The sequence below is a fragment of the Pelodiscus sinensis genome, chromosome 21 (genome assembly GCF_052426305.1).
Source record: "Pelodiscus sinensis isolate ZL-2025 chromosome 21, ASM5242630v1, whole genome shotgun sequence".
In the NCBI taxonomy this organism is placed as follows: Eukaryota; Metazoa; Chordata; order Testudines; family Trionychidae; genus Pelodiscus; species Pelodiscus sinensis.
In genome coordinates this window covers 24,717,569-24,734,166 of record NC_143072.1, presented here as the reverse complement: position 1 = coordinate 24,734,166, position 16,598 = coordinate 24,717,569, and the positions used below count along the sequence as shown (strand labels likewise).

The 16,598-nt window shown below is 54.3% G+C and overlaps 1 protein-coding gene across 1 annotated transcript in view; it reads right to left on the bottom strand.

Annotated features, from left to right (window-relative positions):
* CTNS (cystinosin, lysosomal cystine transporter) overlaps positions 1 to 16,577 on the bottom strand; it is a 26,030-nt gene extending 9,453 nt beyond the window's left edge. The window contains exons 1-9 of the mRNA XM_006138685.4: positions 16,452 to 16,577; positions 9,114 to 9,196; positions 7,754 to 7,832; positions 6,584 to 6,668; positions 6,365 to 6,468; positions 5,134 to 5,265; positions 1,374 to 1,473; positions 1,163 to 1,282; positions 133 to 303 (exon numbers count right to left, since the gene is read on the bottom strand). Of these exons, the coding sequence (XP_006138747.2) occupies positions 133 to 303; positions 1,163 to 1,282; positions 1,374 to 1,473; positions 5,134 to 5,265; positions 6,365 to 6,468; positions 6,584 to 6,668; positions 7,754 to 7,832; positions 9,114 to 9,177 (855 nt within the window). The 5' untranslated portion in view covers positions 9,178 to 9,196; positions 16,452 to 16,577. The remainder of the gene's footprint in view (positions 1 to 132; positions 304 to 1,162; positions 1,283 to 1,373; positions 1,474 to 5,133; positions 5,266 to 6,364; positions 6,469 to 6,583; positions 6,669 to 7,753; positions 7,833 to 9,113; positions 9,197 to 16,451) is intronic.
* Between the last annotated feature and the right edge of the window lie 21 nt (positions 16,578 to 16,598).

The following is a 16,598-nucleotide window of genomic DNA, read 5'->3' as shown; positions in this document are numbered from 1 at the left end:
CTAGTTATGATCACAATTCTAGGATCATATGTACCACCTTTAACACACAAATACACCTTTCCAAATCGCCTCATATTAGTAGAATGGCACCTTGCTACACCAGAGTTAGGAGACATTAGTGCCCATTTTTACCTGTGGAAAATATTTTATCAGTGTCATTCCCAGTTTAATGTAAGAAAAGAAAAATAAGAACTGTAGCCATGTGATTGCTCCAGCTGAAGCCACAAACAATGTGGTAAATGTGAAGATCCATGCAATCACCAGCAGCCCAATAGCAACTCTGGACACTTTTTGATTAGCTCTCTGAAAGACAAGACATTTTATACTTTTAGAATTCATTATACCCAGATCTCTCCCACCCCTGTTGCCATAGGATGCACAACAACATGCAACCAGAGCCCCCCATGGAACCATCTAAATTGACCCCCCTCCTTCTCAAGTATCCTCACTCTGTTGTAGTATCATAAGAGCTTGCTCTAGGTTTGTGACAGTGCAATTTCAGAGTCCAATTACCATGGGAATGCTGTTCAGAATGTTAGCACCCAGGAGAAAGGAGCTACAATCTTTCTGTAATATTTTCATGGGAGATTTGTGGAATTGCATGCCTTAATTTAGGACTGAGTAAATCTGTGGGGCTTTATGCTCTTCTTTGCATTTGAGAGATGCCCAATGACTAGAGCAAGAGAAACCTCCAAAATCACTCTTACTGCACATCCTGACCTTTCGTGAAAGCACCCCATTCTGGCAGAAGGGGAAAAGAACAAAGACGCACACACGGGAAGAACAGACTTTCACAACTCAGTTATCCAGAAGAGGTCTGAATATTTTTGTCATTGAGCATGTTCACTCTCTGGCTCATATTTTGTAATTGAAAAAGGCAGTGAACTCAGCACAGGAGTGGCACCCCAGAACTCCCAAATTCTAAACTGGATTCTGCTGCTCCCCATGGCTCTGGAAGAGAAATACAAATTGAGCCTCCATCTTCCCTGGTATGGCAATAGTATTCTCTTTTCTGAGAGGGACGTAGAGAATTTATGTAAGTGACATACAAATGAAGAGCCCTATAATTGATAGCTATTCTATAATACCCAGCCTCAAAGTTTAAACATAAATCCACTGTAATGCCTTGATTTCAGAATATAAAAGTATCGGACAAACCTACCTGATATATACAGCACTGAAATATTATAAAGAACGTTACAGCTAGTGCATGGAGACTGAAAAACACATCATTGCTGTCCACAGGGTTCACTCCATTGGGGTACTGGCGTAGGAACTGCTCCTGAGTATTAAAAACCGAAGCAAGTTAGTTGCAGAACAGAGTTACATCAGCTAATGAAATATTTCACTGACAAAATGACAAGGGTGCTTACCTGGATGTAGGGAATCCAGAAAAGCCCCACATTGAATACACTGTATGCTATGAAGCCAGTGAGGTTTAGTGCTAGGAAATCAAAGCTTAATCCAACCACACTAAAAAAGAAAAAACAAAAAACACTTTACATGTAAAAATTGATTTACGGAGCTATCTGGCCAGTGACAGAGGGACTGACATTCTGACAAAATATTCTGATTTAAGGGCTTCCTACATTTACTGTCACAAGCAGAAATGTGACCATATTTCTTTATAAAGAAGTAATTTGTATGGGGTGAGGGTTGCCTCTTTTAAATAGATTAGTATGTGAGTGGTTTTTAAGATAGTTTACTTTCAAAAAATGCATGTTGTCCATCTCAACTCCCATATAACTGCAATGAAGGAGATTACAGCATTTTACATTATATCCAAAACCAGAATCATTACAGCCATCAGAAGGAGTCCATCCTGGCTGCCCACTGCTCTGTTCTCACACTTCAGGAAAGAATTTTTAAAAACTTGTGGAGACATCATTTGTTTAACTCACTAAGACAAAGAACCTCAAGTCAGAGGCAAGATAACTCCTTGTTAAAGGCATGCATTCTAAATGGATTGGTTAGAAATACAAAGCGGCTTCTATAACAGAGAAAATCTTTTCTACCATTACACCATCTAGACCATCCCTGAGGGGTGTTTGTCTAACCTGCTCTTAAATGTCTCCACTGGTGCAGATTCCACAAACTCCCTAGGCAATTTATTCCAGTGTTTAACCACCCCGACAGGTAGGAAGTTTTTCCTAATGTCCAATCTAAACCTCCCTTACGGCAGTTTAAGCCCATTGCTCATTGTCCTGTCCTCAGAGGTTAACAAGAACAATTTCCCTCCCTCCTCCTTGTATCAGACAAGATACTTGAAAGCTGCTATCATGTACACTCTCAGTCTTCTCTTTTCCAAACTAAGGTGAAGAACCATTCTCTGCCCAGGTAGTCAGAGCCAGACTACCCCTCCCTCTGGAAGGAGATAAGTGGGACAGGACATATAACAGATCCCCTAGCTCAGCTGGGTCCCAGACACAGAGGGAGAGACAGAGAGACAGTGAGAGGAGGAGGAGGAGGAGAAGAGAAAGAGAGACAGAGACAGGCAGAAAGCAGAGGAGAGCTGAGAGAGAGAGAGGGAGACAGGAAGAAGAGGGGAGACAAGACCGACGTTTGCTCCAAGCTGCTAATTTTGTTTCCGAGCCTAGAGATGCCCTGCTCACAGACGAGTCCGTCTGCAGGGACTGCCACTGGGCACCTATTCCAGGAGACAGAAGATACCCCTTAGATCCAGGAACATCCCAAGGGGAAGGTAGAAAGTGACACGGGGCAGGCAACTCCAGTCCACCTATGATGCTGCCTGAAACACGCTGACAACTCCACCAGTTAGGATTCTGAGCTAAGCCCCAGTTGAGTCCCCCGCCAACACCCCACTGTAGACCAGGTGGCGAGTGTCAGCTCTGGCAGAGAGTTGGGCTACTATGACAAACTACTAGTTAGTCCTGGCCTTGCCTGCGGGTCTGAACCCATAGATGGCTTGTTAACCCCTGCCTAAGCCCCAGAGCCCATGGTCTCCTTGGTGGCCCAGCGCCTGCCTAAGGGCCAGAGTATGTAGATTATTGTGGTTCTGCCCCATTAGACTGGTCTAGATGCCAACACCTGATCCACTAATTCCTCTTGACCCCGGGCAGCAATCCTGATGGTGCAGTGAGTCAGAGCGGCCTCCCTCAAGCTCTGAAGGGGAGGGTGACCACACCACCACTACAGTGAGCGCGTGTATTATAGAAGTGTTTAAAATACAAGTAACTTATCCACATAGCAACTGAAATGAATGTGATTGAGATGGGGGTAAACTTTACAAAAAAACACTTTGGTGATTTGAAAATAGGTCTTTGGTTCTTAAGTCAACCAGCCAATTAGCCCATCATAAGATGGGATTTTCAGGTCTCTCCTACACGTTGGTCTTCTCTCCTGAGCTTCCGGTCTCTCGCTCCGTGTGTCTCTCTCCCCTTCTCCTCCTGTCTCCACCTCTCTCTCTCAGCTCTCCTCTGCCTTCTGCCTCTCTCTCTTTCTCTTCTCCCCCTCCTGCCTCTCACTCTCCCTTTCTCTTCTCCTCCCCCTCCTGCCTCTCACTCTCTCTCCGCTCTCCTCTGTCTCCGTCGGGGATGCATGCTCGTTCAGGCCCCGCCCCCCTTTGCCTCCCGCCGTGGCGCTCAGCTGACTTCTGCACCGTTCAGCCGGGCCACCGCGCGGGAACAAGCAGCACAAGTGGCTGTTTGGGGTCCGCGCTCCCTGTGCTGCATGGGGGAGCAGGGCCTGGACAAGTGTGCATCTCTCACATCAGGAAAGGGTACCAGATTCAAAAGGAGGAAAGCGGAGCTGACGCGGAGGAGACGGAGGACAGCGAGAGAGAGAGAGAGACTCAGCAGGAGGAAGAGAAGAGAAACACAGAGTGAGAGGTGGGAGGGGGAGAAGAGAAAGAGAGAGAAAAGGAGAAAAAGGCAGGAGGTGGACGAGAGCTGAGAGAGGGCGAGGCAAGAGGAGGAAAAGAGAGGCGCAGAAGTCAGCTGAGCGCCACTGCGGGAGACAATGCCACCCAGAGGGAACAGCCAGTGTTTCAGCATTACAGAGTCACAGAAATTGGACTACTATATATATATGAGATTAGGCATATAGGAAAAGTTACTCTAGGGTTACGTCTGCACTGCCGTCTTTTTGCGCAAGAAGCCTTGTGCGCAAGAGTTTTTGCGCAAAAACTTCTCATGCAAGAGCACATCCACACCTCAAAGCGCATCGCTGAAGTGATGTGCTTTTGTACAAGACAGCGTCCACACTGCATGAATACTCTTGCGCAAGAAAGCTCTGATGGCCTTTTTTGCGCATGAAACCCCTCTGGAGCATCCACACTTGCCTTTTTGAACATTAGCTGTAGCACAGAAAGGAGTTATGCCTTGCAGAAGGTTTACTTACACCAGCAAAAGTCCTCTGTTCTGCCATTTTACTTGCGCAAAAGCGCATTTGAGGTGCGGACGCTCCGCAGGTTTTTGCACAAAAACGACCTTTTTTGCGCAAAAACCTTGCTGCAGAAATGTAGCCTACGTGTTTAACATGCAAAAGAAACCTGCAAACCAACAATACGCACTCCCGCCATGCCCTGGAGTAGGCTGTATAGTTTGCATATCTGTACAATGCCTAGTAGAATTAGGCTGCAGTCTCTAGCTGTGAAGTTTACATCATAAATAACCATTCATTTGAACAGATGACAAGTGTGGAGTTAAACAGAATTGCGATTGGGGAAATTATTCACACACATACACCCCTCACTCCAGGAGGCAGCGGTACTAGTGAGTGTACTTCTCTGAATTGTTAACTCATTTATCATCTACAACTTTGCCAGTACGCTAATGAAACTGTTACAGGAGCTCCCTCTGGTGGCAAGCGTCCATTATTGTGCTAAAAAAACGCTTAGTGATGGATCACTTTTCCAGCTGGGAGAATTGTTTTGAGGTTTTTTTTTTTTTTAATTTTGTAGTGACTTTGATTGCAGAATCAAGACCTGAGCTACACATGTGAACTGGTGCTCACTGACTTCAATGCTACTTTGCAAGTGTCCATCTGGGCAAAACCAATTCCAGGGTCAGCGCCTTGGAGTAAATACTGTCAGTTGTTAGGAAAGTAACCTTGTTGCAAGCTCAACTACTTTACCCACAAGAGACTTCATTCACTTCCAGTGAATCTCCTTACCTTTTTCGTCGCCAGTTCTCAAAAACCTGAGGGTAGAAGGAAATCGACCAGGCGAAAAAATAGATCCAGCCGATCACCTGGTCTATAATTTTCACTATGTTACTATGGATCACTTGGAATCGAATCCTTGGGCTGCAAAGGAATTTGCACTCAATCAGTTTTTAAATTATGAATAGACTCTGTGCTTCTGCATCAATCATGCACCCTCAATTCTAATGTGTGGGGCAGAAAACTCAAGTCAGTTTCTCAAAAAACATAGGGCTGGTTTTAGTAGAGCAGTAATAAAGCTTTCCCCTTTTCCCCCACACACCATTGTGGGTTTTAAGGTTTCCACCAATCTTAGTGATGTCTCACCTACCCTCACTCTTCCTCTGTTCCTTCATATTTCCTCCTCCCTTCCACTATTACTTCCAGTCCTCTTAGTATGTTAGTGTTGTGCAATAGCAGGGTTTTACCCTCATGCTCTGCAAGCCAAGCATTGTGATCTGGCTTGTCCCGTGTTCCTGGATGTGTCATGATGTGGGTAACAATAGACATGATCAAGACACAGAAAAAAGCAGAAATGAAATGAGGAAGTGGCAAGACTGTGCGTTATCCCGTGGAGCTGCGGCATTAACGGTAACAAGCATGTGCAACTCAGCATTCCCCATCACACCCATTTGATCTGATACCAAGGAAGAGAGTTCCACCTGTGAACACATGACTCTAAGAGACTCCTTAAGCAGGAAGATGTGTGGATGTGCTAAGTACTTGGGGCTTACACTGGAGTTAGTGAAAGCTGTGAGTATGCAGAGGAGAGTCAGGCTGTTAGCATTCCAGGATATTTCAGACTCAGAAATGTGTGAGCAAGACAGACAAAGCAACAGCTCATGCAGTTTGGACACCATTCAGCCCTAGCTTGAGTCATGCAGACTCTGAGATGCTTCTTGTGTGTGGTTCAGATGTTGCCGCTGAACCTGACCTAAGAACAGCTAGGATTTTAAGTTTCACGATTCAAAGATACATACTGGATAAAGAAGCTACCAGTACCAGTTCAGTTATCTCAATTATTATTGGGGGGGGGGGGGGCGGGGGAGGAAGAGATTACTATGTTGATGTTAATCAAGAAAACTAGCAGTGTAATTAGGATACTGGGAAATGGTGTGGGAGCAGGAGAGAGAGAGAGATGATTATACCACTTTAGAGAACAAGGAGTTGCACATGTTTTGGGTTGAACTGTAGTTTAACTCACCCAGTTTGGTTGGAATTATTGGCAACAAGAAAAATGGTAACTTGTCCAACATCTTTCGCTTTCACTTGAAAGCTTGACTTCTTTAGACCTGTAGATAATATTACCTGTCAAACAAGGAAAAAAAGGCTACAAGTGTAATTATTCACATTTTTAAATGTGGTCAGACTATGACCAATTGTAAGCATTAGCAGAAGGTCTGAAGCCAGTTCTGTTACTCACTTGATCAGGTAGTTCAACAATGGTTCCATTTTTTGATGAGTATGTGACATTAAATGTTATCACCAATGTCTCATTTAATGGGGCACTGTGAAGATAGACAAGTCAAATGAAGCCTACAAATCCATGTGTTAAAGGAGGTTTCAGGCCTTCTGAGAGAATTGGTTCCACACAGCTCAGGCAATATTGTTTTGGAAAGACCACATATAATAACTGATATTTAATCACTTGTGGCACCAACATTATATCCTACTCTAGAAACAGATACTGTCCTTTACCGACTGATAGACCAATCTGAACTGGACAGAACTAGCACGTCTCCCTTTATGCAACCACTAGTCAATTCTAGCAGGGGTTTGAAAGATGGATAAACACCTTTTGAAGTCTGGTATTTCCCTATTCTTCCTCCCACTTTGGAAGCATCCCACCAATCCCCAGAGAAGACTGCAGAGGTGAAGTCTCCTTCCTTCTGCCCCCCTCCTCCCCAAAATCATCTCACATTGAGAAGGAAGTAGAGTATGGCATTTAAGGGTCCTTCTAAATAAACTTGTACCTGAAGCACGTTTTTGTTGGGCTCATAATAGCTAGCGCTCGAAGAGACAAGAGTCCATCTCTCTGCAAACGCAGAATTCAATACCCCAACACAGGCCATATAATATTGGATATTATATCTAGCCAAACTAATTGGTACAAAAATACAGAATGTCTGAGCTTGTACCCAACAGTGAATTTTCATCACCAGGAAAGTCAGTAAGAAGCCTATGTACCAGGACTTAAATGGAACACTACACACAGATGAAACTCACCCTAAATCAGTGGTTCTCAGCACATCAGAGGCATTTTCTACAAACTATGTCTATGGGGGTCCATGGAAAGTTGCCAAAGAAAAATGGCTTTCAACCTCTGGATCATGGACTCCCACGGGTCTGCAGACTAGGTGTAACATTACCAAAGAAGTACACACCTCCATTTGAAATTGAAAAGAAAAAAAAAAAAGGTTGAAAACTGCTGCCCTACATACATAAAGCCACCTTATCTTTCTTGCAAATCTAGTTTGTCATCTTAACTAGTCTTGTCCATTCTCGATTCTGGCCTGATGACTGTGGTTGTAATAAGATTTTGCCAAAAGCAGTCAATTAAAGGAAGAGAAACAAACTGCTGTTCTAACCTTACCTTAGAGTCACAGTGATATTTGTCTCACTACCATTTTCTAATGAAACTACTTCAGGGACAGAGAGCATAATGGCTCCATCTGGAAAAAGAAAAGGAGAATTAAGCTTAATTATAGCTTGTAGAAATCTGTATTCTTCCTGAAAAGAAGCCATTTGAGAATGCAAACCAGCTAGACAAATTCATAGGTTTGGTTAGCAGGAAATGTTAGTGTGGGAGACAGCTGTGTCTTGTGACAGTGTGAAAGAAAACTTTAGCCCTTTTTCAAGTGACTGAATAATTTGCAACTTGTATAAGAAAAAATACAGACTGAAAACTAAGTGGGCAAAACAATAGACTCCTGGAACAAATACCTTATACACATGAAATTAGAGGATATTTTAAACACTAATTATGAAATTCTAATTTAAGTGTTTCTTGCTGTGATCAGCAATGGAGCCTAGCTATCTTTAATAATTAGTGATGTAAAATTCTGGTTAATCAGTTAACTGGTAAAACGTTAGTGACCAATATGTGAAATGTATAAAAACAAAGAATATACACAGCTTATCCTGAAGGGGGGGGGGGGGAAGATGGATTTTAAATGCAACTTTTAGAAATCTTGTGTTAATATTGCAAGAGACTGAGTTTTGTTGTCCCATCTTAGTAGCCTATAGACCTCCCCAAACTTTTTCTCTGAGGTCTCCCCACTCCTTTGGCCCCTTCCTCAACATGCTATACAAATTCCACAGCCTGTGAAACAACTAGCCGGTAGATTAGAAGCCTGGGTTGGCATAAGGGGTAGCAAGCAGGGCAACTCCCCAGGGTCTCAAAGTTAAGTTGCTCCGGCATCAGCTTCAGCCCCAGGGTCTTCCTGTGCTGGGTCCCAACATGTCCAATACCAGCCCTGCTCTCTGGTTTATTTTGGCAGACTTCTTGAAATTTGCTTGCAGCCCCTGAAGGGTACCAGACCCCTGTTTGAGAACCACTGTTGTAGGCACTTCTGGAAGCTCTAAACCACACAGCTGGCATTGACTGCAGTGCACTATGTAGCTTGCTGACCTACCCTAATGACTTACATCAATAGCAAAACAAGACACATCGTGCTGACTGGTCACCACAAAACAATCTGAAGATAGTTCCCAAAACCACAACAGCAGTTGGAACAACTCTTTGAAAGCTGTTATACAAGCCAAGACCCTTATGAACACACCATTATTTCACATGGGTCACCTTGAACAGGAGACTATTTGGTTTCTATTACAGAAACCCTTTTAATTTACAGCCCATTGAGCTTAAAAAAAAAAAAAAACCAAAACACAACACAACCTACTGCTGATCTTGTGCAAGATTAGGTAAACTTCCCAGTTGGGAAGACACTTACCACAGAGCTTTAGCAATGAGAGCGAAAGACACAACCCGGAGAGAAGTAGCCATCTTTTCACCATCCTGCTAGTCTTCAGTTGGCTACAAGACAAACAAAAAGAAATTTTGTTTAAGCACCTGTACGATTTCAGCCACAGAGCAACCCGATCTGTCACCTTCCTTCTCCCCAGCGCCCTGCATCACTTCATGTGACCCATCGCCTTGCCCAGGCCATCTTTAACCCACATCCCGCTATCCCAGGGCTAGCCCAGACTGCCCCTCCCCTCCACACCCAGCCCTCCACTTAGCCAAGGCACCTTCAGACCAGTTTGCCAAACTCCCACTTACCCTCCCCCACTTGCCACCCTGCATCACTGTCTCTGTTCCCCCCACCATAACAGGGGCCCAGAGCCCCTCCTCGCCACCCTACCTACCCGCCCCAATGCCAGGAACCCATAGCCCCCCCACTGCCCTACCTACCCCCCTCCCCATGCCAGGAACCCATAGCCCCCCCACTGCCCTACCTACCCCCCCCATGCCAGGAACCCATAGCCCCCCCACTGCCCTACCTACCCCCCCATGCCAGGAACCCATAGCCCCCCCACTGCCCTACCTACCCCCCCATGCCAGGAACCCATAGCCCCCCCACTGCCCTACCTACCCCCCCCATGCCAGGAACCCATAGCCCCCCCACTGCCCTACCTACCCCCCCATGCCAGGAACCCATAGCCCCCCCACTGCCCTACCTACCCCCCCATGCCAGGAACCCATAGCCCCCCCACTGCCCTACCTACCCCCCCATGCCAGGAACCCATAGCCCCCCCACTGCCCTACCTACCCCCCATGCCAGGAACCCATAGCCCCCCCACTGCCCTACCTACCCCCCCATGCCAGGAACCCATAGCCCCCCCACTGCCCTACCTACCCCCCCATGCCAGGAACCCATAGCCCCCCCACTGCCCTACCTACCCCCCCATGCCAGGAACCCATAGCCCCCCCACTGCCCTACCTACCCCCCCATGCCAGGAACCCATAGCCCCCCCACTGCCCTACCTACCCCCCCATGCCAGGAACCCATAGCCCCCCCACTGCCCTACCTACCCCCCCATGCCAGGAACCCATAGCCCCCTCACTGCCCTACCTACCCCCCATGCCAGGAACCCATAGCCCCCTCACTGCCCTACCTACCCCCCCCCATGCCAGGAACCCATAGCCCCCTCACTGCCCTACCTACCCCCCCATGCCAGGAACCCATAGCCCCCTCACTGCCCTACCTACCCCCCCCCCATGCCAGGAACCCATAGCCCCCCCACTGCCCTACCTACCCCCCCATGCCAGGAACCCATAGCCCCCCCACTGCCCTACCTACCCCCCCATGTCAGGAACCCATAGCCCCCCCACTGCCCTACCTACCCCCCCATGTCAGGAACCCATAGCCCCCCCACTGCCCTACCTACCCCCCCATGCCAGGAACCCATAGCCCCCCCACTGCCCTACCTACCCCCCCATGCCAGGAACCCATAGCCCCCCCACTGCCCTACCTACCCCCCCATGCCAGGAACCCATAGCCCCCCCACTGCCCTACCTACCCCCCCATGCCAGGAACCCATAGCCCCCCCACTGCCCTACCTACCCCCCCATGCCAGGAACCCATAGCCCCCCCACTGCCCTACCTACCCCCCCATGCCAGGAACCCATAGCCCCCCCACTGCCCTACCTACCCCCCCCATGCCAGGAACCCATAGCCCCCCCACTGCCCTACCTACCCCCCCATGCCAGGAACCCATAGCCCCCCCACTGCCCTACCTACCCCCCCATGCCAGGAACCCATAGCCCCCCCACTGCCCTACCTACCCCCCCCATGCCAGGAACCCATAGCCCCCCCACTGCCCTACCTACCCCCCCATGCCAGGAACCCATAGCCCCCCCACTGCCCTACCTACCCCCCCATGCCAGGAACCCATAGCCCCCCCACTGCCCTACCTACCCCCCCATGCCAGGAACCCATAGCCCCCCCACTGCCCTACCTACCCCCCCATGCCAGGAACCCATAGCCCCCCCACTGCCCTACCTACCCCCCCCCCATGCCAGGAACCCATAGCCCCCCCACTGCCCTACCTACCCCCCCCATGCCAGGAACCCATAGCCCCCCCACTGCCCTACCTACCCCCCCATGCCAGGAACCCATAGCCCCCCCACTGCCCTACCTACCCCCCCCCATGCCAGGAACCCATAGCCCCCCCACTGCCCTACCTACCCCCCCATGCCAGGAACCCATAGCCCCCTCACTGCCCTACCTACCCCCCCCCATGCCAGGAACCCATAGCCCCCTCACTGCCCTACCTACCCCCCCCCATGCCAGGAACCCATAGCCCCCTCACTGCCCTACCTACCCCCCATGCCAGGAACCCATAGCCCCCCCACTGCCCTACCTACCCCCCATGCCAGGAACCCATAGCCCCCCCACTGCCCTACCTACCCCCCCATGTCAGGAACCCATAGCCCCCCCACTGCCCTACCTACCCCCCCATGCCAGGAACCCATAGCCCCCCCACTGCCCTACCTACCCCCCCATGCCAGGAACCCATAGCCCCCCCACTGCCCTACCTACCCCCCCATGCCAGGAACCCATAGCCCCCCCACTGCCCTACCTACCCCCCCATGCCAGGAACCCATAGCCCCCCCACTGCCCTACCTACCCCCCCATGCCAGGAACCCATAGCCCCCCCACTGCCCTACCTACCCCCCATGCCAGGAACCCATAGCCCCCCCACTGCCCTACCTACCCCCCCATGCCAGGAACCCATAGCCCCCCCACTGCCCTACCTACCCCCCCATGCCAGGAACCCATAGCCCCCCCACTGCCCTACCTACCCCCCCATGCCAGGAACCCATAGCCCCCCCACTGCCCTACCTACCCCCCATGCCAGGAACCCATAGCCCCCCCACTGCCCTACCTACCCCCCCCATGCCAGGAACCCATAGCCCCCCCACTGCCCTACCTACCCCCCCATGCCAGGAACCCATAGCCCCCCCACTGCCCTACCTACCCCCCCATGCCAGGAACCCATAGCCCCCCCACTGCCCTACCTACCCCCCCATGCCAGGAACCCATAGCCCCCCCACTGCCCTACCTACCCCCCATGCCAGGAACCCATAGCCCCCCCACTGCCCTACCTACCCCCCCATGCCAGGAACCCATAGCCCCCCCACTGCCCTACCTACCCCCCCATGCCAGGAACCCATAGCCCCCCCACTGCCCTACCTACCCCCCCATGCCAGGAACCCATAGCCCCCCCACTGCCCTACCTACCCCCCCATGCCAGGAACCCATAGCCCCCCCACTGCCCTACCTACCCCCCCATGCCAGGAACCCATAGCCCCCCCACTGCCCTACCTACCCCCCCATGCCAGGAACCCATAGCCCCCCCACTGCCCTACCTACCCCCCCATGCCAGGAACCCATAGCCCCCTCACTGCCCTACCTACCCCCCCCATGCCAGGAACCCATAGCCCCCCCACTGCCCTACCTACCCCCCCATGCCAGGAACCCATAGCCCCCTCACTGCCCTACCTACCCCCCCATGCCAGGAACCCATAGCCCCCCCACTGCCCTACCTACCCCCCATGCCAGGAACCCATAGCCCCCCCACTGCCCTACCTACCCCCCCATGCCAGGAACCCATAGCCCCCCCACTGCCCTACCTACCCCCCCATGCCAGGAACCCATAGCCCCCCCACTGCCCTACCTACCCCCCCATGCCAGGAACCCATAGCCCCCTCACTGCCCTACCTACCCCCCCCCCCCATGCCAGGAACCCATAGTCCCCCCCCCACTGTCCTACCCCCCCCATGCCAGGAACCCATAGCCCCCCCACTGCCCTACCTACCCCCCCATGCCAGGAACCCATAGCCCCCCCACTGCCCTACCTACCCCCCCATGCCAGGAACCCATAGCCCCCCCACTGCCCTACCTACCCCCCCATGCCAGGAACCCATAGCCCCCCCACTGCCCTACCTACCCCCCCATGCCAGGAACCCATAGCCCCCTCACTGCCCTACCTACCCCCATGCCAGGAACCCATAGCCCCCCCACTGCCCTACCTACCCCCCCATGCCAGGAACCCATAGCCCCCTCACTGCCCTACCTACCCCCCCATGCCAGGAACCCATAGCCCCCCCACTGCCCTACCTACCCCCCCATGCCAGGAACCCATAGCCCCCTCACTGCCCTACCTACCCCCCCATGCCAGGAACCCATAGCCCCCCCACTGCCCTACCTACCCCCCCATGCCAGGAACCCATAGCCCCCCCACTGCCCTACCTACCCCCCCATGCCAGGAACCCATAGCCCCCCCACTGCCCTACCTACCCCCCCATGCCAGGAACCCATAGCCCCCCCACTGCCCTACCTACCCCCCCATGCCAGGAACCCATAGCCCCCCCACTGCCCTACCTACCCCCCCATGCCAGGAACCCATAGCCCCCCCACTGCCCTACCTACCCCCCCATGCCAGGAACCCATAGCCCCCCCACTGCCCTACCTACCCCCCCATGCCAGGAACCCATAGCCCCCCCACTGCCCTACCTACCCCCCCATGCCAGGAACCCATAGCCCCCCCACTGCCCTACCTACCCCCCCATGCCAGGAACCCATAGCCCCCCCACTGCCCTACCTACCCCCCCCATGCCAGGAACCCATAGCCCCCCCACTGCCCTACCTACCCCCCCATGCCAGGAACCCATAGCCCCCCCACTGCCCTACCTACCCCCCCCATGCCAGGAACCCATAGCCCCCCCACTGCCCTACCTACCCCCCCATGCCAGGAACCCATAGCCCCCTCACTGCCCTACCTACCCCCCATGCCAGGAACCCATAGCCCCCTCACTGCCCTACCTACCCCCCCATGCCAGGAACCCATAGCCCCCTCACTGCCCTACCTACCCCCCCCCCATGCCAGGAACCCATAGCCCCCCCACTGCCCTACCTACCCCCCCATGCCAGGAACCCATAGCCCCCCCACTGCCCTACCTACCCCCCCATGTCAGGAACCCATAGCCCCCCCACTGCCCTACCTACCCCCCCATGCCAGGAACCCATAGCCCCCCCACTGCCCTACCTACCCCCCCATGCCAGGAACCCATAGCCCCCCCACTGCCCTACCTACCCCCCCATGCCAGGAACCCATAGCCCCCCCACTGCCCTACCTACCCCCCCATGCCAGGAACCCATAGCCCCCCCACTGCCCTACCTACCCCCCCATGCCAGGAACCCATAGCCCCCCCACTGCCCTACCTACCCCCCCATGCCAGGAACCCATAGCCCCCCCACTGCCCTACCTACCCCCCCATGCCAGGAACCCATAGCCCCCCCACTGCCCTACCTACCCCCCCATGCCAGGAACCCATAGCCCCCCCACTGCCCTACCTACCCCCCCATGCCAGGAACCCATAGCCCCCCCACTGCCCTACCTACCCCCCCCATGCCAGGAACCCATAGCCCCCCCACTGCCCTACCTACCCCCCCATGCCAGGAACCCATAGCCCCCCCACTGCCCTACCTACCCCCCCATGCCAGGAACCCATAGCCCCCCCACTGCCCTACCTACCCCCCCATGCCAGGAACCCATAGCCCCCCCACTGCCCTACCTACCCCCCCATGCCAGGAACCCATAGCCCCCCCACTGCCCTACCTACCCCCCCATGCCAGGAACCCATAGCCCCCCCACTGCCCTACCTACCCCCCCCATGCCAGGAACCCATAGCCCCCCCACTGCCCTACCTACCCCCCCATGCCAGGAACCCATAGCCCCCCCACTGCCCTACCTACCCCCCCATGCCAGGAACCCATAGCCCCCCCACTGCCCTACCTACCCCCCCATGCCAGGAACCCATAGCCCCCCCACTGCCCTACCTACCCCCCCATGCCAGGAACCCATAGCCCCCCCACTGCCCTACCTACCCCCCCATGCCAGGAACCCATAGCCCCCCCACTGCCCTACCTACCCCCCCATGCCAGGAACCCATAGCCCCCTCACTGCCCTACCTACCCCCCCATGCCAGGAACCCATAGCCCCCCCACTGCCCTACCTACCCCCCCATGCCAGGAACCCATAGCCCCCTCACTGCCCTACCTACCCCCCCATGCCAGGAACCCATAGCCCCCCCACTGCCCTACCTACCCCCCCATGCCAGGAACCCATAGCCCCCCCACTGCCCTACCTACCCCCCCATGCCAGGAACCCATAGCCCCCCCACTGCCCTACCTACCCCCCCATGCCAGGAACCCATAGCCCCCCCACTGCCCTACCTACCCCCCCATGCCAGGAACCCATAGCCCCCTCACTGCCCTACCTACCCCCCCCCCATGCCAGGAACCCATAGTCCCCCCCCCACTGTCCTACCCCCCCCATGCCAGGAACCCATAGCCCCCCCACTGCCCTACCTACCCCCCCATGCCAGGAACCCATAGCCCCCCCACTGCCCTACCTACCCCCCCATGCCAGGAACCCATAGCCCCCCCACTGCCCTACCTACCCCCCCATGCCAGGAACCCATAGCCCCCCCACTGCCCTACCTACCCCCCCATGCCAGGAACCCATAGCCCCCTCACTGCCCTACCTACCCCCCATGCCAGGAACCCATAGCCCCCCCACTGCCCTACCTACCCCCCCATGCCAGGAACCCATAGCCCCCTCACTGCCCTACCTACCCCCCCATGCCAGGAACCCATAGCCCCCCCACTGCCCTACCTACCCCCCCATGCCAGGAACCCATAGCCCCCCCACTGCCCTACCTACTCCCCCATGCCAGGAACCCATAGCCCCCCCACTGCCCTACCTACCCCCCCCATGCCAGGAACCCATAGCCCCCCCACTGCCCTACCTACCCCCCCATGCCAGGAACCCATAGCCCCCTCACTGCCCTACCTACCCCCCCATGCCAGGAACCCATAGTCCCCCCCCCACTGTCCTACCCCCCCATGCCAGGAACCCATAGTCCCCCTCACTGCCCTACCTACCCCCCATGCCAGGAACCCATAGTCCCCCTCACTGCCCTACCTACCCCCCCACTGCCAGGAACCCATAGCCCCCCCACTGCCCTACCTACCCCCCCATGCCAGGAACCCATAGCCCCCTCACTGCCCTACCTACCCCCCCATGCCAGGAACCCATAGCCCCCCCACTGCCCTACCTACCCCCCCATGCCAGGAACCCATAGCCCCCCCACTGCCCTACCTACCCCCCCATGCCAGGAACCCATAGCCCCCCCACTGCCCTACCTACCCCCCCATGCCAGGAACCCATAGTCCCCCCCCCACAGCCGGGCCGCACGAGCCCCTTGGCGGGGCACTCACCGCCGCCGGGATGCTCTTGCGTCCTCCCCCCTCACGTGAGCGGCGGCCTCTCCTGCGCTCTGCCGGCTTCCGTCTCGCGCGCCGTAAAGCCGCAATGGCCGCGCCCTGCCGCCATCTTGGGTGTGGCGGCTGACACACACACACACA